The sequence below is a fragment of the Vicugna pacos genome, chromosome 20, assembly GCF_048564905.1.
Source record: "Vicugna pacos chromosome 20, VicPac4, whole genome shotgun sequence".
Lineage (NCBI taxonomy): Eukaryota > Metazoa > Chordata > Mammalia > Artiodactyla > Camelidae > Vicugna > Vicugna pacos.
Window position 1 is genome coordinate 10,230,023 of NC_133006.1, and position 23,709 is coordinate 10,253,731.

Here is a 23,709-nt window from a genome sequence, read left to right on the forward strand (position 1 = left end):
AGGAGCTTAAGTCTGGGAAACACAGGATTTTCTTGTTCCTTCACAATTCAGGCCTATTATTTCCAATATTCTTAAATAAAATGGTCATAGAAGTCCCCTTGAGCTGGTGGAACAGTTGTGGAACGCTTAATGATTCCATTTTTTAACTGCTAAGCCTCGTTATGTCATTTATTTTATGATGTTTTCCTTTGGGATTAGAGATTTAATTGAAATTTCTTCATTTCTCTTCTGTCACATTCTGAAGTGTTCAAAAACGCCTTCACAGAATTAATAAAATCATCCGTTCTTGATTACCTGTCCCACCATGCTCCTATGCCAAGAAAAGGAAAAAAAAAAAGAAAAAGAAAAAACGATACAGATCTTCGGCGCCCTGGAAAGAAGCCCAAAGGTGTTCCCATTTAACTGGAGACACACATCCTGTGTTCAGCGTGTTGCCGAGCACAGGGCACTCGGAAGACCCTTGATGAGATGACTGGGGTGCCTGCCATATGTGGAACACAAAGAAAAGGGGGACGGACAGCCCAGGAAGAGAAAACTCAGAGACCCGAGAGCTGCCTTTAGACACTCGGAAGGAAACAGGATTCAGTTGACTCAGTAAGGCCCCCAAGAAGACAGACGTTGCCTCAGTGGAAGGAAGGCATTTCTAGTAGAGTTGTCAGAGGGAGAAGGGATGCCGAGGCCAGAAGAGAGTCGTCTATCGTGGGAAGTTTCCAAGCCTTGAGTGGGTGACACCTTGACAGGGATACTGAAGGGACAATCCCAATGCTGAAGGAGAGGGGGAAATGCAAGGGGCCTTCCAACACGGAGAACCAGTGCTGGGAGTTAATCACCAGCAAACACAGGTATCTGGGACAGCCTGTGTGCTTCTTATTTCCAAAGTGTTATGGGAGTCTTAGGAGGGTCTATTTCTAGGAAGATGTGATGTCGGTAGACTTTTGGGCTCAAATAGAAGAATGCAAGCACATTGATCCATTCACCTCTGCAGCCTGTGGTCCAATTAAAACTCCATGGCCCTGGGAATGAGCCAGAAGAAAATACAGCCAAGGTCTAATAGAGTTAGTATCACAAGCCACGTTTAGTAACAGGTACTAAGTACTGTGGGTAGAAAGATGAAAGCATTTCCTAATTTCCCCAGATGATCACCTGTACTCAGCTCAATCCTTTACTATAAAATCTCTCTCTTATATTTTAAATCTGTGTATGTAACTGTCCTCACACTAGACATTCTTAAAGAGAGGGACAATCCTTTAGTCACCCTTGCACTACCTGCCACTGGCTCAGTAAAAGAGAAGAAAAAATAAAATTTCACTCTCCCAAGGTGGGTATCAAGAAAGAAAACTTCCTCATTTTTCTCATAGGCTGTTTTCTCTGAACTGAGCAATAAAAACAGTCTAACTTCCTCCCCTCATTTATGTTGTTAGATGTGCTTTGGCGTGATTTCAGATTCAAGGATATTATGAGAACCAAAGAGGCGAAAAAGGGAAAAGTTGTTAAGATTTCTCAAGATCTCAACAGAAAGAATCCCTACCATTTCAGAAATCTAGGGCTCTGGTTTCTATCTGAGCTGAGTCTGTTCTGCCCACGGAGCCCCGGGCTACCTCGGTCGAAATGCCATCACCATTCCTGGGAACCGTGTCCGTGGGATCTTCTGCAGATTCCGATCAACTGTCTCCCCCTTTCCAGGAGATGCTGTGGTGTCTGCTGCGTTCTCTAAAGCAATACACACTTTGGATAGTACTCGGTAAATTATAAATAATGAAGAAACCTGCCTCCTGTCATTCTGATGGAAACGAGCAGCTTTCCAGGCTGTGAATCAGTCGTGAGAATGGTCCCTGCTATGCACACAGGTTCCCAGAGCACGCTGATATGTCAGCTAGCACGGAAAACTGCAGGGAGTCATCCGGGCTTTGCGAGGGCCAGATCATTCCCTAGCTCTACCTGGACATATGCAATCTGCTGAAAGTTAGCCGCAGTTCTCCAGGTACCAAACCAGCCACCCTTGAAGGTGCCATTCGAATGGTTTGAATTGGGAAGGAGATTTTGACCAAATAAAAGAGCAGTGCAAGCTGACGTTACTAATGAGAGTTCTCTCCATGTCTAGCAATCATCCTCTCTCCCAGCCAGCACTCAGCAAAAACAGGGGGAAATCAGACTCTGTCAGTGGACTGTTTTCAATGTCAGATGTGATTTGCTTCCTTTGTAGCTGATTTTTCTCCTGAGCTTATGCTTCTGTCAAAATTAAAGTTACCACTGTCAGTGGGAAATTATGAAAGATACACCCTCTATGCTAACACACTGTTACCCAGATTATTAACAGAATAATAGATGTAGAATCTTTTTAATTCGTTAGTGTCCGAGACAGAACATTACATAATTCTCAGTGTCACTTTAAAAACAAATCAGAATTGTTTTTCTTCAAAAGGGGAAAATAGCAAATAATCTAGAAACATGCTAGTTCTTAAAGTGGTCTAACTAGCAGAATCAACTTCAGATTTTGCAGATAATACAGACGCCTGAGACCAACCCCAGACCTGACCCATCAAATCAGATCTTTAAAAGTGTACTCTAGTCCTCAAGATTTTTAAAAAGCTCCAAGGGAGATTCCACTGTGAAGCCAGGTTTAAAGGTTATACTTGTAAAGAGAAAAGTGAGTTTTTCAAGGTCAGGTAACAAGCTGACTTTTATAGTCCTATTAAGATATTTTATTGAGGCCATTTTTTAATAAATGCACAGTAAAACCCAAAATACACACATTTAAATTCGGTCTACATTAGGAGACTTTAATTTGAGTTTTAATGGGAAGTGTCAGGCATGTTTAAACCTTTTGTTTAAAAGAATATAGTTTAAGACGTGCAAAAAAAACGAAGTTGGACATTTATGTTATACCATACACAAAAATTAACTCTAGATGGATCAAAGACCTAAACACAAGACCTGAAACTATAAAACTATTAGAAGAAAACACAGTAGGGGGAAAAATTCATGACACTGGATATGATAAGGATTTCCTGGATATGACACAAAAAACAGGGAACAAAAGTCAAAATGGGCAAAGTGAACTATGTCAAAAACTTCTGCGCATCAAAGAACACAATCAACAAAATAAAAAGGCAACCTACAGATGGGAGAAAATATTTACAAACCACATGTCTCATACAGGGAGTATAATATCCAGAATATATAAAGAACTCCTACAACTCAACAGCAAAAAGCAAATAACCAGATTTTTTAAATGGCAAAGGATGTGAATAGACAGCCCTCCAAAGATGACATAGAAATGGCCATCAAGCATATTAAAAGGTGCTTAATATGATCATTAAGGAAATGCAAATCAAAACTACAATAAGATATCACCTCACACTCACAGGATAAAAAAAAATCACAACAGTTTATAACAAGCGGTGACGAGGAGGTGGGGGTGTTAGAACCCTTGTGCACTGTTGGTGGGAATGTGAAAGGGTGCAGCCACACGGGAAAACAATATGACAGTTTCTCAAAAATTAAAAACAGAACTACATACAAAATATGACATTGTGATTCTACTTCTGAGTAGACATTGAAAAAAATTGAGAGTAGGATCTCCAAAAGATAGTTGCACACCCATGTTCAGAGTTGCACTATTCACAATGGCCAGAGGTGGAAGCGATCCAAGCGCACACTACTGGATGAATGGATAAGCAAAATGTGGGATATGCATACAATAGAATATCACTCAGTCCTGAAGGAAAGGAAATTTAATATGTGCTACCACATAGATGAACTTTGAGGAAATTATGCTAAGCGAATTAAACCAGTTACAAAAAAAAATACTGTATGAGCCTTCTTCTGTGAAGTATCTAAAGTCGTCACATTCATAGGGACAGAAAGTAGAATGGTGGTTGCCAAGGGCTGGGGGGAAGTGGAAATTTATTGTCGAATGACTACAGAGTTTCAGATTTGCAAAGCGAAAAAAATCCTGGAGATTGATTGCCCAACAATGTGAATATACTTGACGCTACTGAACTGTACATTTAGAAATGGTTAAGATGATAAATTTTATGTTATGTGTTTCTTTTTAATCACAATTTTAGAAAGATAAAATTTAGGAAGTTTGCTATAAAGTGAATTTTGGTTAAATGATTTCTATCATCATAATACCTTCCATTATGAAATCCAGATTTCATCTACATAAACAATCTCTACTGTAGCTAGAGCAAAATTAAAGGGAAAAAAGTGGCAAATATTAAAAAGCACAATAAACTACTCAACATCTAAACTACTCAACATATAAATAATATTACCAAAATTTTATACATGATACTTTTATAAGTAGATACACCATGTAGTGTTCAATGTCTTAAGGTATAGCTGTATTTTCCAAATTGTTGTGACTGAGAATCTGAAGCCATATATGATCTTGAGAGTTTTATACTCAAAGTATAATCTCTCTTGATTTGCCAACAAGGGACAGGGACAATTTACCATATATTTAGCTCTTCTCTGGGAAACAGTAGACTAGCCTCTCTGGGTGATTCCAGACTAGCTTGGTAACATAGTCTACATGAGGAGGTACCTAAGAACATATGAAGCAAACGTAGGGAACATTCAGCTCAAGTTTAGAAATGGAAGTTTTCTCTAAAGAGTTCTATGGCATTCAGTTGGCCAGTGACTAAAGTATCAGCCAATCAGCAGATGGCTCCTACACCGAGCAAACAATGGTTTGCCTATGTATTTGACACTGCAGTTAATAACCAATTTACATCCTGATGCTGTAGTCTGCTTTGAGCCTGGCAAAGGAGAGCTCGCTGTCCAATAAAGGTTGGTTCATCTGTGATTACAACGACCCAGTAGACATGACACAGTCCCAGTTCTCTGTCTTCGAACAGTGATTTCCTTCTTAGAGTAAATTTGTAACTCAACAAACTTCCTTAAATCCAGAATGAGCCTGTATAAAAATTACTAAGTTCTGAATTGAACTTCTCTAAAAATTATAAATCTCTTTAGTGTGTAGAGAAATGAAAATATGGAAAATACTTGTACAGATGTGATCGTGGAACCACCCACACTTTTAAAACTTGGATCAGTGATGCAGTAAACAATACATCACTTATTGACTGTTGAGTCATTGTTCTCATTTTAGCTCACTACCACTGAATAATAAATGGGTTCCTATTCCATTTAAAGCTGGGAAATAGAAGCTTAACCAGAATGCACACATTACCAGCAAACAACCCAGCTCAGTTGTTTAAAGGGTCTGGATTTGAAGACGGTTCTCCAAAGCCCTTTGCTCTTAACTTCTGGGCTCTAAGTTTTCTCCCAGTCTTAATACACTCACCTTCCCTAACCCAGTTGAATGGTAGGAGGAAAGTCCTGGAAACACCTCCTACCTTTGGTACATTTCGAGAAAACAAATCCTAAGTTTAATATTCAGAGCTGTGTCTCTCACACCCTGAGGAGAACTGTGACATTATGAAAAATTAAATATTCTATTTAAAAGTCTCTGATGTTGCAGATAAAGCTCCAAGTTCCTCAAATACCCATTATTTTATATAAGGGAATGCCCTCCACAAAAGCACTATAAACATTGAGAGGTACTGAAAACAACTTAAAATTTAATGCATATTAGTCTTTCCTTAGCATTGTTTTTTAAACTAAATGATAATAGTAAAAAGAGAATAAATATTTTTATTGATGAGAAACGTCATGTAGGTGTTAGAATTCTAGAGTTTTAAAACTGAAAGTCACCTGAAAATTATTGTGTTCTTTTCCACATTGTATCCAGGGCATAAATTAACCAGGGAAGCTAGTCTATCCTTTCCTAAAGCATCTCAGAAAAAGAAATTTAAGATATGTTTTCAATAATACCCCCTGAGTTCTTTAAAATATACTTCTGTGATCCAACTTAAGAACCATGTGCAGTTTCTAACTGCACAGAAATTAACATACTTCTGGAAAATCAGTCTATGATAGCCCATTAATTTCTATCCTATTATCTGTCCATTCAACAATTTACCCAACCAAGATAAAGAACTGCTGAAAGGATTTCAGAATCCCGGTCTGAAAGTGCTATTACTTGAAAGAAGAGCACTCACTTTAAGTCACAAATTCTCGATCATTACACAAAGATAGTAAATTTTCTGGTCCAAAGTGCTTCATGCATTAGTAATTTTTTTCACAATTGATCTTAAATGCCTGGCAGTCACCATACAGACATAAATGTGTTATCTCTAAATGGAACTGTGATGAGAATATAAAAATGTCCAAATTAACAAAGGCAGTTTCCACAATTTTAAAGAGAGTCCGAACAAATTGGAAAAGCGGTCTTACCTGAAATGTGTTAAGTGTCTCTGGATGTCAAGGTCCAGGATCGGAGTGGGTCTGGAGGAGCCCAGCGGCGATCTATCTTGGCTCAAGAGGTCTTGGAATTCTTTACAAATTTGTCTAAAATAAAAGATTCAAGATTAAAGCTGAGCTCTTGAAACAGGGCTTTAGTTTTATCCAAGGATATTTTACCACAGGTTTGTTTCCTCTTTTAAAAGAGGACTAGATAAAATTTCATAAAGCAACCTCCAAAGTTCCATCTGCAACGTACAGGTGACATTCACGGTGGCAACTTTGCTCTCGAGTACCACAGGATGACTGTGAAATGTTTCAAGGGGATAACAGTCCGTCAGCATTGACAAAGCCAGTGTGCATTTTTAAGGTGAATATTCACAGATTAACCTGAGTATAAGGGAAAATCTGTATGAGAGGATTGCAACTAAGAATTCCTTTTTAAAAAAATTAAAATGTGATTTTTTTGGGGGGGATAGATCATATCTGTATACAAGTTTTAGTCAAGTTACAGGCTTATTTCAGAACCATGATTCAAGTAGCCTTTGGGAAATCCCTTTTCCCAATATTTCATTATAATCAGACTAAATTTGACCTTTAGTATTTGAGGTAGATAACCACTTACCCACAATTTAATCACCACAAAAACAACTCTGCTCCATGTAAAAGAGTTTCTTGCAAAAAAAAAAAAAAAGTACCACTGAGTTAGACTCAGTTGGCTGACTTTCAGGCATGTTCCTATGTTTGATTAAAGAGCAGCAACTTAAACTAAACGTTGATGCCATTTGGTGACATCAAATGGTATTTGGTGGGGCATCGTAATCTATTGCACTTGACACTATTCAATAGAGTTAGACATACTGCTATCTTTGTTTTTAGAAAATGTCTCATTAGATTGTAAAATGCAGGCTCTTGCTTTCAGTTTTCAGATTAGCAAGATGAATTACTATGTGGTGGTCGTGAATGTGATTACAATTCAGTCATCAGTATGAATACAATATTATTACAAAGAAATACTGGAGGTGTTTAAAGACTAGTCTTTTGATTTTCTATCAGATTAAAATGTATTAGTATCTGCAAATCTCAAACTCCCAATTTATCCCTTCCTACCCTCTTCGCCACCTGGGTAACCATAAGTTTGTTTTCTATGTCTGTGAGTCTGTTTCTGTTCTGTAAATAAGTTTGTTTGTTTGTTTTTTTAAGATTCCACATGTAAGTGATATCATATGGTATTTTTCTTTCTCTTTCTGGCTTACTTCACTTAGAATGACAATCTCCAGGTTCACAGATACTGACTAATATATATAAAATAGATAAACAACAAGTTTTTACTGTATAGCCTAGGGAACTATATTCAATATCTTGTAGTAACCTATGGTGAAGAAAAATATGAGAACAAATGTAGGTATGTTCCTGTGTGACTGAAGTATTGTGCTGTACACCAGAAATTGATACAGCATTGTAAACTGACTGTACTTCAGTAAAAATATATTAAAGTGATAAAGAAAATAAAGTAACAAAAATAAATTAATAGACTACATTAAAATTAAAATGAAGGTTGAAGCATTGCTTTAGTTCTTGCACTGTGATACAGGAATGATTCAGATAATTGAACAAACGAATCTGTACATTGGCAAATCAACTTGCTTCCTGTACAAACAAAAGAGCAAGTTACAAGAGACTTAAAGTTGAGGAAGAAATGAGGACAAGGCAAAGTGTGGAAAAATTTCATTTAAACGAAGCAATTCAACACACCACACAGGGCTGGGAGAAGTTGCAGAATTTTCAACCTTTGATATTTGATTCTTCTGCGTAACTCACTGACTTAGGACAGGCTCCAGACTTAAAAACAGATGACAATTCTGTCGATTTCCCTTAGGCAGTCATCAGCATCATCTCATTATGACAGATACGGAGTTGTTATCTTCATGCTCACTTTCCTTCTTATTTAAATTTTTATTTTCGAAGCTACCATGAGAAACACTCTTTATTTCTCCACACAAAATGTCACATTATGAATTATGTAACACAAGATGATCTTTGATGAATCATAGATTCTAACTTTATCACTTACGTCATTGTCCTTGGGGACAATTTTTTAGCTGATGTCTGAATTTAAAGTTCTATTTCTCCCTCTGACAATGAATGTTACGGTAATAATTAAAACTCGTTGACTATTCTGTTTTACCCTCATGGAGATCAAACGTTAATTACATTTAGTTCCAACTTCAAGGAAGAAGTTTAAATGTGTTTTTCATAAATCAAATAAATGTTTTGTCTGGTACCTTTTTAGATTTCAAAAACTGACTCAGTTTGTATCCCTCTTCAAAGTAACTGTCTAATTACACCAAAATATTTGGTTAATCAACAAAGAACTCAAGTTAAAGAGCAATTAGGAGGCTACCAGCCCTTAGTCAATGAGCCCTTCATATAACTGTATACTTGATAATATAATTCAACTGAATCTATTGTCCATAGAGATAAAAAAGAAATATGTTAAGGCAATCTGCTGATGCAGATCAGCATCTGGGTCTCTCATGCAAAGAATTTTGGGTTTCCTATATATTTTTGATAACAACTGTCACAGTCTTAAGAACAAAGGTGAGCTGATTAGAATGTAATGAATATCCACATAGGCTACTTGGTTTCAACTCTGAGCATTTTAATTGAAAATTGCCAGTGTTTTACCATTGGAAAAATTAGAAATATTCAGAATATGTGTTGGATCCGTTAATATGTTGCAGAAAGTCATGTTATTCCCACACACCCCTTAATTTATCTACCTATATTGATGACCGTGTGTACGGAGTGGGTTTGCCATGACTGCACAGCATCTGGTTCCTCAATTCTGCTTGTCTACTGTAAAGATGGGGTGGACATATATAACCACAAAGACAAAACATTTCGCCTTTCCCAATTTCTGTATGTTTATGGCCTATTTACTCATACATAAAATAAGGTAATTGGAGTTAGTGATTTCTTGTTTGCCATTTAATGATCTGCAAATATCCGGCTGGGGACAGCAGGATCAAAGATAATCACATGTTCTGGAACTATTTTATGAAATGAAAGCTCAGAATATCACCTAAAATAATCTGCATTCGTGAGGTCCCAGGTAAAAGGGAAATACCACTCCCTAGTTGAATCCACTGCTACAAAAGAGACGTCTCAGGATGACTCTGACCAATGCGGAAGTACTTCTCTTACTTCCCCCGAGGTCTTCAATGAAAACAAAATCTCTCCATCAGCGTGAATGCACGGACTCCCAGACAGGGATGGAAGCTCCCCCCACCCCCAAAATGGGAACTTGTGTTTGGAACATGAATGGTGGCACTGCGGTGGGTGGTGGGGGTGAAGAGTCACACAGTCATCCCTGGAGGAGGGAGGACAAGGAGGAGGTCCGTTCTCTGGAGCAGGAGGTGAAAGTCTTAGAGCATTCATAATGAGACCACAGCCAAGTAATCTGGAGGCAGAAGACACGAAGGGGTTTTCTCCTGGATCATTTGTATTTGGGGGTAACAGTGTCATTCAGAGGCACTGCATGGGTGTGCCTATTGGGCAATCGTATGATCCTGCGGGCTTGAATGATACTTTGGGAACACCTGGGAGATTCTACCTAACCCCAGCCCTGTGCTTGTCTCTCAATCTATAACAAGTCCTTCTAGTCTCCTGAGATTATGTTAAGGATACAAACTAACAAACTGTGTGAACTCTAAGTTCCTTCTGGAAAAACTGAAATATGGTGGGTGAAGACTGTTCTGGGTCAAAAGCTATTTGGAAGAGGGAAAAAGTAGAAGCAACGTAGAAGTGGAGATTCCCCCCCCCCACCCTGATCCCAGGGGAGAGACTGCGCAAAAAACTCAGGTTTAAATCTTTCCACTAGCAAATCCCCAGCAGCTTTCCCAGCATAAAGTTCATCTCAGTATTTTAAATCCAAGTGTTATCTCTGTCTTGTCGTGCTCTTTCTCTAACTCTTGGTCTTAATTCTCTCTGCTATTCCTTTCCCTTCATCTCCTTATTTTGTCTTTCTCTTCTCCTTTTGCCACCACCTTTTGCTTTTCTTGTGTTTAGGGGCACGATGAAAGAATTATCTATTACTCTCAGAAGGGCAACATATAAATATATCCAAAACCCAAACAGTGACAGCCGCAGGCAGCACAAACCCCAAGTAAGGGACTCACGTGCCTGCTGGGTGGCAGATGTCCCATATGAAACCTTAAACTTGTAAAAAAAAACAAAACAATAACAGAAACAAAAAAACCTCTGTTACATTAGATGTGGTAGAAAAGAGGAATATTTACTTTTGGTTTTATGCATTTTGAGATGATTTACACTTTAGCCAACACACGGTAAGGTCATTTTTTTTCATCAGTTTCTAAGAAGCAATGTTTCTAACACTCTCTACCTTGTACTTTCTCTTTTAAAAGTTTATCTCAAATAAGAAATTAACGTATAAATGACAATTTAATCACCTGGGACTATGAGCTCCAAAAATCTGAATACAGAGTTAGGAAATTCAACAGGGTTATTAATGGTCTATGTGTAGCAATAACTAATTTTGGTAAAGAGAGCAAGAATTAGCTACCCCCTGAAAGATTTTCATCTAAAGCTTTGAGCGTGACTTGCAGCAGTACTTCTGGTCCCGCTGGGTTTTCATACAGTATATGGTAGCTCTTCCAGAATTATCAAAGGACTTCCAAGTCGGAGGGGCTCTGAAGGCCTCTGATGCAAGCTTCCCCTTTCCAGCATCATTTTCCTCATTATTTTAATTCACATTTTCATGGAACTTCTTACAATTTTCAAAAGCTTTCTCATACATTCTACCTTTTTCTTTTTGACAATATCACCACAGGGTGTGGGGCAGCCCAGGGCTTCTTTGCTTACTTCTATACAAGAAAAAATGGTGGCACCGATGACAATCCTTGATCCCAGAGGTCTCCCTCTTACCTCTCATGCATCTGGGGCCGTCAGTTTTTGCCACATTCCCCCAAACACTCACAGTATTTTAAGATCTTAGACCAAATTACACAGCAGCCAACCAGCCTGTTTGCCTAGAATCTACATCTCCCAGAAGTTCCTGCTATTCTGAACAGGTTTTCTAAGAACTTTCCTCAGTGTCCATGGCAGCTCCACCACTAACACAGTCTGCAGATCTTGCTGCGGCCCAGTGTTGAGGGTGGTCCTTGTTTAACACAGCTAGCTGCCGGGGTGTGAGTCCCCTTGCTTTAAAGAAAGGATGCTTTCTAGACTGTTTCCCTCATTCAAAGAAAATGGAAGACCTGAAGGACGAAGGCACAGAGAGGCCTCCCCGTTTGGCTTACTTGGTTGCGAGGATCATCTTTTTTCTCGCTGTCTGTTCTTTCTGTTCCATGTGTTGTCTGGCAAGATGTTCTCCTACCGCTTTGGCTGGAAACTCTGTTTCACAAGTGTAGCCAAAATCCCGAGCCAGATGTAGCGCCTCCCCTGTCGACAGACAATGAAAGTCAGTCTCTCACGAACGTCCAGACTCAACAAGAGGAACGTCTTCTACTTCCTCCAGCCTTATTCCTGGTTGTGGTTGGATGGGTCATTTTTCCTATTCATTCTAAACAATTCAAGCAAAGGAAAGGAGCTTTGGGGGTAGGGTAGGGTGGGGTGGGGTGGGATGAGGAAATACGCAGAAACAGAAGCTACTTACCAGGCAGGGAGGGTGTGGAAAATTGAGAGGGAAAAACCAGAACCACAGGCTACTTGTTTTGACTCCCTCCATGGCTCTGACCATGAGACTAGACTGACACCTGAGATCCTACACATAGATGCCCTGGGGAGGCAGCTCCGTGGGCAGGTCATTGGGTTTGTCAACCTACAACCTATTCTCCGTGTATCTCAAATAGTCAGATAACTTTTCCATGAGACCTATCAAAACAGTGGCAAAAGGTATGTATACCAAATACTTTTTCAAAGCCTTTCAAATCCTTTGGAATGGGAGATAGTTGAATGGTATCAATTTCACAACGTTATGTAGCCAAAGAGACTACAGTACAGAATCATAGTGCCAGCATTATCTGCCTTTATGGTGGGTGTCCACCTTCAGCACCACGTACAATGCTTCTCGGGTTCATTATTAAAAAACACAATGCTTCTTACATTCTCTGAGATGATAGATAACTTTTGCTCTTTCACAAAATCTGAAACCTGAGTAAACTTTTAAGAAAGGGGGTAAAAATGACCTGTTGGCAAAGTAAGATTTGGCCACGGACTTCAGTTTGGAAAACAACAGTGTTTTTAAAGCTCAATCAAGCCAAATCTTACTTGACCATTAAAACTTTGAGAAAGTAAGTTCTCACTAGATATATATTGAGCACAGGCTGTGTTCGAGGTGCAGAGCTGGGTAGGAGTAAAGGGGGCTGTGAAAGGACACCAAGGATCGTCCTTGTTTCTAGGAAGACGACAACCATCTCAGTAATGGTAGCAACAAGAGCAACGAACCCAGAAACACCTTAGGAGCACTTTATAGTTTATACCGCATCCATGTAAGTATTATCTACAATCTGTACATGTTCATTGACATTATATTAATATTACATAATGCAAGCCTTGTATTACAAGTATCAAATGAATGTTAGAGATAAAATGTTTCCAAGGAGGAAAAGGTGGTACTCATGGAGAAGGGATCCAACAGTGCCATGGTCAGTCAGATTTTGCCATGAAGGAGTTTAAAAACTAGGAGTGATGACCAGACCATAGGACACTTGTTTGGTGATGGCCAAAGTAATGGATTTAATCTGGCTTTATACTCACAGAAAAACAGAGTAGCTGATGAATTAATACCAGGAAGATATAAAAATGGTTACTGTTACTCTGGAGAAGGAGGAAAAGTTTATGGATAAATATATAAAATAGGCTCGTTATTATCAGTGAAATGTTCCTTGGTTCCTTAGTTTCCTTTTTTTGCTAGAAACAAAAATTAATCATTCAGATCAGGAAAGTCATATTTATTTTTTAAAAAAATGTCCCCAAATTACCAACCATAGAAAACAGGATAACATTTTAAGATGGTACAGAGTTGAAAAAACAAAAATTCTGAGAGTAATTTTGCTTTAAATTTTTCTTGAATACCTTGTCTTTCTTACAACTAAAAATTCTAAGGAAAACATGTAAATAATGGGGGTTCAATATTTGTTTATACTTTCCTTTTCCTAAAAGCTTTTATTTTCAAAGTTCTCCTTAATATGTATTAAGGATCAAAACTAAGACTTTTAAATTATGATTTATTTATGGGACTTATGCTCGCTGAGCTATAGGAACTGGTGGGGTTTTCGCCCTTGTTCAGAAAGGCACACTGAGGCTAGGAAATCTCCTCTGTGACTATGCCGATATTAGTTAATAACCTGATTTGAAGTTTCAATATGTACAAATACTAACCAAGCATCAAAATTAGACTCTGGTATCTACACCAGTCAGTGTGTTTCATTTTTATTTATGTTACTAGGAGACACTAACATTGTAACTCATCTTTTTTTTTTTTATCCATTTCCTGAGTCTTTTTTTTTTCTTTTAAGTCTTTAACAACTTTTTTCATTTCCAAAATGTGAGAAGCCCTGTTCTAGGCCTTGGAAGGGTCTAGTTTAATACAAAAATATTGCAATGACAAAACTGGGTGAAAAGGGTCTCTATTCATTAGTCTGGGTAGTGCTAGCTGTTGGAGGGTCATAGTTTTGAATAAAGCTGCAACGTACAAGCGATATTTTTTAAGTGCTTATTACCAGCAGTTTATTGACCTAAACAATTAGGAAAGAAAATGTATGCTTATCTGGCAGAAGAAATGGCACCAAGATTTTTTTTTTTTAAGGGACATTGTAACATACAGGATGGTCACTTCTGCTACAAAAGTGACAGAAAGGAGAGAATTCAAGAAATTTCAAATTCGAGGTAAAAAGTCTTAAAGCTTAACCCATCAAAGAGCGGCTACAGTCCCTGACCAGAGGATAAACACGTGTGATCTTAGGGTTCAGAAATATCTTGCGACTAACACAATAACACTGTTCATAATGCCATCTTTGTACAGCAAGTCGAGTTATGTATACTGGTATATCTTTCTATTGCAATATTATTCATGCAGAAATAGATATTTAAGTAAAATTTTAAGAGACTATTAATAGGATATACACACACATATGTATGTACATATATATGGCTTTTCCTCACTGTTTGCACTAGAGTAGGATGGCAGCATGCCTCTTAAATTTTGTGCTAAAACCTGATCCTTGAGGATCTGGCCCATTTTATGCAAAGCTCTCACCGTGGGGTAGTTTTAAAAACACTTTGAATGGAACAGCTGCTATTTACACTTACACTGACAGCCAGATCCTTCCTTCCCTTCGCTCTGTTTACTGCTTTCTCCTGCTTGCGATGTAACATTGTTACTGGATGTATAGCGATGCTACATCAAAAGAAGTGGCAAGTGAAGACACTCTGATATGTAGTTAAAATGTGTATACCGGGCCACAAAAGCATCCTGTATGAGGACCCAAGAATGAATGAACAAATGGAGTCATGAATTCAAAGAACACACGGTATTCAGGAACAATGACAAATCTACAGTTAAATCTGGGACAGCAAATATCTTAGCGTCAACAGGTTTAAGAAAAATAGGAATTTTTGGATCAGAACACGTATGAATCAGACTCTGGGATTTGACTGATTTGTGAAAATAAATCTCTGTCTCTGTTGGGGGCGGGGAGCCAAGTGCTCACGTGAACAGCAGCAGGTGCAGTAACGTGCGATGATGGATGAGTGACCCAGGAAGGGCTGGACCACGTCTGGCAAACATGGCTGCTGTCCCCTCCCCTCTGCCCACGATGAGGTAGGATGCCCTGGGCTGGTGGTTGTTTTCCAGGATGGATTTAAGCTCTTCCTTTATTTCAATGCATTGTGCCACCTGACAAACCAGTACCACCCCCCTCCCCCGCCCCGCTTTTTCAGACAACACGCCAACTTTGGCAAGTCCGTCCATTGTATTTCATATCATTTCTAGAATTAATATTTTAGAAGTAGATTCATGAATGTTCGGGGGACAGTGTGAGTGCTTGGACAGAGAATTCTAAGTGCAAGGCTTCAGGCTCCCTGGGCCAAGTGGTGCCGCCCACACCCCCGCCCCCTTCCAAAGAAGGGCAAACCACTAAGGGATGTTCCGATTTTCCACAGTAACAGCAGCAGTTGTCTCATACTGAGTAACCCTCTCAAAAAGTCGGCACAAGCAAATACTGACACTTTGTTCTTCAAGGCGATCGTTTTGTCCCCAATTCCATACCCTGTACTTCGTACAACACCTGATTCGTAACAGGTACTCAGAAAACATTTGTCAAATGGAAACACTTTAGAATATGTCATTGGCTGATTATAACAATAGTCTTGGGAGGCACCCCTTCCAAAGAGTATAGTGAAAAACTAGAACAAACGAGCATCACTAGAAAGAATGAACTATGTACAAAACCCGTAGGGTATATCATTAGATTAATGGAGCCAGTTAATAAAATAGGTTATACTTGAAGGCAGTGTTTCTCAACGCCTTGCTCTTCCCATAATCTGGGAGATACACACACACACACACACACACACACACATGCACACATCAGGGTTTCATCCTGTGTCAATTAATCGCTGGCATTTTTTGAAAGCGCCACAAGTAATCTCAAGTTGGGATTGAGAACCACTGTCTTAAGGTGAAGGGAAAGCAGTAAGTGGGGATGAGATACGCATCTTCCCCCCAGACAAGGACTCTGTGGCTCTACAAAGGCAAGCAGCCACTAAGAGTTAAGATGCAACTGCAAAGACCTCTGCCTGTCTGGGTTCTTGTGTAATGAGTTCTGCCTTGTTTGGCTGAAGCAGTGTACACTCGAGAAAAAACAATGGCTATGTGGTGGTGGAAGAAGGGAAGCATTGTTAGGGAATAGTCATCAGTCTATTAAAAAAATATATTTGACAACAAGGTCCTACTGTATAGCAAAGGGGACTATATTCTATAATTCAATACCTTGCGATGGCCTATAATGAAAAAGAATCTGAAAAGGAATATATATATGTATAACTGAATCACTATGCTGTACACCAGAAACTAACACAACATTGTAAATTGACTATACGTCAATTAAAAAATTTTCTAGAAAGTATATTTCTATAAGGAGATTTAGCATAAGAGGCAATTTGCTTTTTATACTAGTAGGGGAAAATGGATTAACAATAAAAGGTGTTGGGACAACTGGCTGGCCATCCGAAAAAAAAAAAAAACAAATAAAATTGGATCTATACCATACATCCAACAACAAAAATTGTCCAGATGGAGCAAAGTCTTACACATAAAATATAGATCCACAAAGTAATTAGAAGACAACATGGGAGAAATATTTCATAATCTTGGAATAAAAACAGAACTTTTAAAGTATTAGAATAAAAATCTAAAAATCATGAAATAAAATATACAAGAAATATGATTATATCAATGTGGAAAAGTTCTACATGACATAGATCTGAACAAATAAGAAACCAAACAAAAAACTCATAATGGCAAACAGACAAACCAAAGCCAGGGGTGGAGAGGCTTTGCAACTCAGACCAGAGACATACAACCTGTTTTCCTTATATACAATGAGCACTTACCAATCAATGAGAAAAATGTCAAAAATTACCCCATCAGTACAAAGTAGTGAAGAGACAGAAGAGCTCATAGAATTTTCCTAAGAATATACTCAACTCCTTCATAATAGAGGTAGTCTTTTTTTTTTCCCAATCAAATTAGCAAAGATCAAAAAGTTGATAGCACCCTGGCTTGGGCTAGAGCATAGGGAAGTACTCTCATATTAAACCTCACTACTGATAGAATCAAACATTTACAACCATTACGGGGAACAATTTCCAAATGTCTTTTGACCCTGCAGCGCATTCTTAGGAGTGTATTGAATGGATGTACGTGCATATCTGCAGAATTATCTGTGGACGTGTGCAGTTGCTCATTGAAGCTCTATTTGTAACTGCCAAAGATTAAAAACTCCTATACGATATTTAGGAGGGCACTGGTTAAATGAATTATGATGCACTCAAACAATGGAATACTGTGAGCATTTTAAAGGGTGAGCAGGGGGAGGGTAGAGTGCATGCTTAGCATGCACCAGGTCCTGGGTTCAATCCCCGGTACCTCCCTTAAAATAAATAAGTAAGTAAATAAATAAACCTAATTACCTACTCCCTGCAAATAAATAAATAAATAAATAAATAAATAAATAAATAAATAGATGAACAACTTGTAAGAACTGAAAATAAAAAGAACGCTAAGATAAGGTGTGAAAAAAGCCTGTAGAAGAATGTGTGCAGTACGCTATAACTTTAAAATGAAAACAAAAACTATGCACCCAAATATGTACCCTTGGAAGGAACCAGAGGAACCAGTAACATTCATTTCTTCCAAGAGGGGAACTGAGTGGGAAGTAAAGTGGAAAGGAGGCATTTCACTGTATACCCTTTTGTAACTTTTGAATTTCTACCGTCTATATAGATTATTTAAAATTATATTAATTAAAAAGCAAAACTACTCTCTGACCTAGTTCTCAGGAAGATTCTATTCTAAACTCAAATATTTGCTGTAAATTAAAATCTGGGGGATTCCCAAACTTCCACGGCTGTTCAGTAGGGGTTAGGCACCACCAGGACTGACTACACTCTACAGTTTTATTAGAATGCTGATGAATTTTGACAAATGTAAACCATGGAAAAAAGCAGAAATTGAGTGTTTGAAAAGCCCATGAGTTGGCGTGAACTTGGAACTTGGAAAGACAGCATGATAGAAAAAAAGAAAAACCCCAGGAAAGTCATGCAGAGACATGCTTTCAAGGGAGCAACGAGATTTGCGAGAGTGAGTAACGGGCTGGATCAAAGGGGCAAGGGCCAGGCTGAGCCAAACGGGCTTGGGTACACCGGCCTTTGGGGGCCAGAATAGGAGCAGGAATGTAAGGCTGCCGCCAGCACACAGTCAGACACTAAGGCATGTGAGCCGGAGCCCGCCTCCTCCACCCCTCTAAGCAAACACCTTTCCGCCTGGACATGAAAGAAATCACAAGATGCAGGCCAGAGGAGGACTAGTAGGAAGCAAGCAAATGATTTAATACGATGTCCTCTGAGATGGTGCCTACTTGTCCAGAATATTGTAAGATACAACCTCAGGTTCACTGAGACCAATTATTGAAAATTCTGATAAACATTCATTGTCAGATATTAGACAAGAATATCGAATCATTATCTAATGATCAATGATCAAAGCAGAGTCTCTCAGATAGAAACTATTTCATGACTTAGAATGAGAAATTTACAGATAAGACAAGACCTATGAGTCTGTAAAAAAAAAAAAAAAAGGCTATTTTCCAAAAGAGACCTTAAAGTGACTGACTGACATGGACTGCACTAGCATTTGCTTACGGAGTCCAATTGCACTGCAGCTCTGAGATGCAAACTGTGCCTGAGAAGACATTGTCAGTGCTGGAGTATTTGTGTGCAAAAGGGAACCCCAGGGTCCCCGAGTAATTGGCCTCTTCCAGATGATCGAGTGAGCACCAATTAGAACTATTATGACAAGGGGTCAATTTATGACCCTTTTTATATCATACAGGTTCACAAAGGAGAGACTAATGTGGAAATGGGACGTCTGGAATGGCCAGAGGAGGAGTGATGCTAGGATGATGCCATGAGTCCCTGGAGGTTAACCTTAAGCTCTCCCTGCCCACTGAAACCCAGTGTGGTACCTGTGTGAACACAGTGGGAATATCAGCTTTGTCCTAAATTCCATGAGAAGAGCAAATAAGGCAGAGCATGTCCTGGGCGTGTAACATCACTGACACTTGGCAAAAGGATTTTGGTGTTTGAATCCTACAGTCCTCAAGCGGTGAACAACCCCTCTTCCTAAATGAAAAAGCCATGGACTGATCACATCCTGGAAACTTGCTCCCCATATCTCATGTATAGGAAGGAGTTTGCTGTCAAGCTGGTTGATCTTTTCCCTTGTTCCCTGAAAATGCAATCATGTAGGCTCAGGACTAAAGACAAAGGGGAAACAGTATCAGGGGAGAGCATTCCTTTCTCCTGCCTTTGGTTGGTTTGGCTGAAGTGGAAAGAAATGGCTGTAGGAGAGTCTTACAACTAACTAACTAACCAACTAACTAACTAACTAACATGGCACCTTTTTGAAAGTACTAGAAACACTACCAATAGTTATTGCACACCAAAAAAAAAAAAAAAAAGAAAGAACCAAGATTTAATGTCATCTTAACTTTGGGGGATTAAGTGACAGCAGAGGGTGTATCAGGATGTTCATAACCTTGTACTAAAGGATGCAAAAAAGTTCAACAAACTTGCCCAGGATTCCAAGCAGCAAGAATACGCAATCCATGGTGAAAAGCAGCAGTATTGGTCACTTCCTTCTATTCCTCAGTTATCTTGTTGTAACTATAACCCTGAATATATAGTTAAATTCAGAAACAGTTTCAATGCAGCTGTTCATGGTCCAAGCCACTAACATAAATCAGAGTGGAAAATACACAGTGGTGCTGCAAACCGGAAGACCTGGCTTCTCCTCCTTGCTGCTCCCAATTTTATGACCCTGTGCAAAATGGTTAATCTCACTGCACCTTAGTTTTCTCATTTGAGATTCATGATAACTAAAATCTATTGACATCAACTTTTGTGTCGGGCATCCCATTAAGTGCTTTACAAACATTCTGATTTAACTCCCACAACAACCTTACTAGGAGGGTACTATTATTAACACTCCTTCACAGAGAAGGACGCTGATGCTCAGAGAGGTTGTGCATCTTTCCCTATAGCACACAGCCAGCAAGTGATGGAAGACGGTTCAAACAAGACCATCTGACTCCAGAATCACCCTCTTCTATGTGCGCTATGACCTAGTGCCTCAGACAACTCAGTCTTCCACTGCCCTCTAGGGAAATGGAGTAATTACTCAGTGATTCTGAGTAAATTCTGCTATTAAGTAACACTTGTTTAGGGAGAAAGAAACTGGAGGACAGATACTAATTTTTATGAAGTGCATCTGTGCCACATGGTGCCAAGTGCTTAATTGAGAGAATGCATTTAGTTCTGTGTCTTTTGTAGAATTTCAGTTTTTCAGAATTTAGGTGAGATGTGCAGGAGAGAATCTGGGAGCTAACATTAAAAAAAAAAACTAGAAAAGGAAGCAATAGTGGCAAAGGATTTAGACTTGAAGAGAGTGAACGGAGATCTACACAATATGGGTGGATGGTCCCCTTTCTTTCGCTAAGGTTTATTTCCACCCTTCAGTGCCCCACACTGTTTTTTAAATATACGTATAAACAGAGTTTGACCTCCGGTCATGACAAACTAAAAGCCGAGGCATTCATGTTTAAGGACTTAAACTGTGCTTTTAGAACGCCTGGTGTTGCCTGAGAATGCTATCGGAGCTTTTGCAAATTCAGCAGAATGGTCTCAGGAAAGCCCCCCCACCTAAGTGAACTAAACTTCCCTCTGGCTATACCCTGCAGCTCTGGCCATCTTGGAAAACCTCAAGTGAGGTGGGAGGGATAGGCAAGAATGACTACAGACTTGACGTCTCATATTTGTTTTAACAGTCACCAACTCTGCAAAGATTGTTCTGGAGTAAAACAGAGGGGAGGTAGCTAACTGGTGTCTCGTAAATAATAAATACGTAGCAATAGTATGAGGACCAGAACCATCATACTGGCCAGGTTCTTGGACGTTTTTCCAGAGAGAGAATTTGTCCCACTCTAGAAGCGTCTGGGATTATCCCAAGATCTCAGGAAGGTCAGTGGGATGGGCGAAGCAATTCTAATGTACTGAATTTTCTAGAGAATGACAGCTCTCTGATATTATAGGTACCAGAGTGGGCAAAGGAGAAGTCGTAGCAATGAGATTAACAAGGGGAAATAAAAAGAACTCCAGGCTTATGATAAAGTGGGTACAAGCAGTTGTGCTAACCATTAGGCACATATTTAAACCCCATTAAACGAAGACATATGGGTAGAAGGGGGCTGTGACCTAATATTACATTCAGGGAATCTGGATTCAAATAACATATTTTATATATATTTTATATACATATATATATATGTATATACACACACATGTAACAATAATAAATTCAATATTGCATTCTAGGTCAAATATATCTATGCTAGGTGGACCAAAAAATATCCCCAATCTAAATGTGCACCTTACTAAAATGTTCACTTTTCAAACAGCTTTGTCAGATGGAAAGAAGTTATGCAGCCTGAGTTGTTCGTTCCATTGGTTTCTCAGTGCAATGACATTTGTAACAGAAATGCTGTGAATCACTTAAACGTATTATAAATTTGCAAGAAATAGCCCTCTCTTATAAATTCCTAAAAAAAAAAATCCCTGAAATAGTAACTCGAATATGTTGACTTGAGAATGACGCTGTGGTAAAGCAATTAGCAGAGTGACTCCACTTAAAAGAAATACAGGGAGAAATGATTATAAAATAATCAAAAACAAAATGGTTGAAAACCCAAGCCTAGCAAGGCCCCCTACACGCTACTGTTTGGGATTTTGTGTCAAAATAGGGACAATGGCAAGGCTGTATTCAAATCATCCCCAGAAAGCGGCAGAGACAAGTACCGTAAAGTCCTAGAAGGTTGACTTTCATGAAATTTACTTCCAAGTGTGGTCAATGAGGAATACAGCCAATCAGGTATTATTTATCTTGCTCTCGAGCACTGCACCAAAATGGGAAGGGGGTGTGGCTGAACCCCAGCAGTGTACTGGGCCATCAGAAAAATAAAAACATTTTTAAATGGTGAAAAAAAATAGTATTCTTTCTCACAAAACGATAGGTTTATAAGAAAGTGGATGGACCACTTTTGATGATTAGAAATCTAGTTTCTGGGAAAAAGTCAATCTAAAATGTCGCTGAATCTTACTAAAAAAAAATTTGATGGAGAGGCAAAAATATAACCTAAAGTCAGGCTTGATTCGAGGTCTATGAACACAAACTGGCAAATATGATAAAGTTTTAGTTTACCATTAAAATTGTATAAGCAAAGTAAAATAACTGAATCAAACTCATATTAGCACAAAAAGGACCAAGGTCACGGAAGTGCTGAAGAGAAGCATCACCTGTTTTAATCTCCCAAGAAGGTGATAAGGCAGAGTTGGTCTATTATTCAGTTGTGTGCAGAATAATAATCTGTTTGCAGCCAGCATCATCCACAAGACGCCAAGGGGCCTAATGCAGTACATGGCATCTTGCTGGCTGGAAAGGAGTCATCCATTGTTGCCACCAACTCACATGAAGTGTGGGAATAAAAATAAATATTCCACTACTGCCCAGATTCAGTGATAGTTTATGAAGCAATACTTAAGCCTTATATTATGTCTAATGTAATCGTCATCGTCACGATCAACTGGGAAATTCACCTGTAACTGTCTTAGCAGTAGAGACAAAAATGACACGGCGTAATCTAACAAAGCCAAATTTCAAAGACTAGCTAACCTTCCATCATTACTTTGCCGAGCTGAAAAGTCCTACCTTCGACTAGTGACGTGAGGAGGGTCACGTTGGCTGCTTTCCGTCTTCCCGCGGGCAAGTTCAGGCCCAGCCGATCCAGCTTCTCCCTCAGGCAGCGGCCCCCATTCTTCGATTTTGCTCTGTCCAAAAACAAGCAAAAGCTCGGTTCTGAAAGTTCACATTCTGAGGAAGACGATGGGGGCAGAAGACACAGGGCTGAGTTGAGGGCGGAGGGGCGTGGCAGCAGGGCAGTGAGAGGACCCACTGTGCCGGGAAACACCTTCATCTTACCTTCGCAGGATGCCTCCCAGGAGCGATGCGTTGAGGCATTCCGGTGGCGAGAGGCGCCTCTTCACCTCAGCGATGGTCACCTTGTATTTGGAAGTGGAACTGAGGAGGGACAAACGACCGGGGACAGAGCAAAACAAGTCTGTGGGGTTGACCACACAGGTGCCACCTTTGGAGGGAAAAGTGTATTATTACGTGTCAGTGACCGGAGAGATGCTAACTTCATGAAACACAGTTACTATTGCAACACGTCTCAGGACTGAGAAACACGTGGTGCGATGGTCCTTACACATACATCACCCGGATCACCTCGGAGAGCTGCTCTGAGGATGTCCTTTCAAATAACACCCAAGGTTTTGTCTTCCAGATATCGTACAGAAAATTTTTAGGAGGGGATGATTTTAATTTTAGTGAAAATTAGCATCTGATGGAGTGTTGGCTGACCCACCAGTGTTCACTTTGACATCATCTACACCAAGAAACACTTCAATTAGGTAAAAACTTCAAATTCTATCAGTTAACCCCACAAAGGGTAGGTATTATTCATCCACAGCTCTGTGTGT

The 23,709-nt window shown here is 39.3% G+C and overlaps 1 protein-coding gene across 1 annotated transcript in view; it reads right to left on the reverse strand.

The window, feature by feature from the left end:
• Positions 1 to 23,709, reverse strand: part of TFAP2D (transcription factor AP-2 delta) — a 50,617-nt gene that overhangs the window by 12,514 nt on the left and 14,394 nt on the right. Inside the window, exons 4-7 of the mRNA XM_006211544.2 lie at positions 23,150 to 23,315; positions 22,880 to 22,998; positions 11,634 to 11,775; positions 6,307 to 6,420 (exon numbers count right to left, since the gene is read on the reverse strand). Coding sequence (XP_006211606.1) covers positions 6,307 to 6,420; positions 11,634 to 11,775; positions 22,880 to 22,998; positions 23,150 to 23,315 — 541 coding nt within the window. The remainder of the gene's footprint in view (positions 1 to 6,306; positions 6,421 to 11,633; positions 11,776 to 22,879; positions 22,999 to 23,149; positions 23,316 to 23,709) is intronic.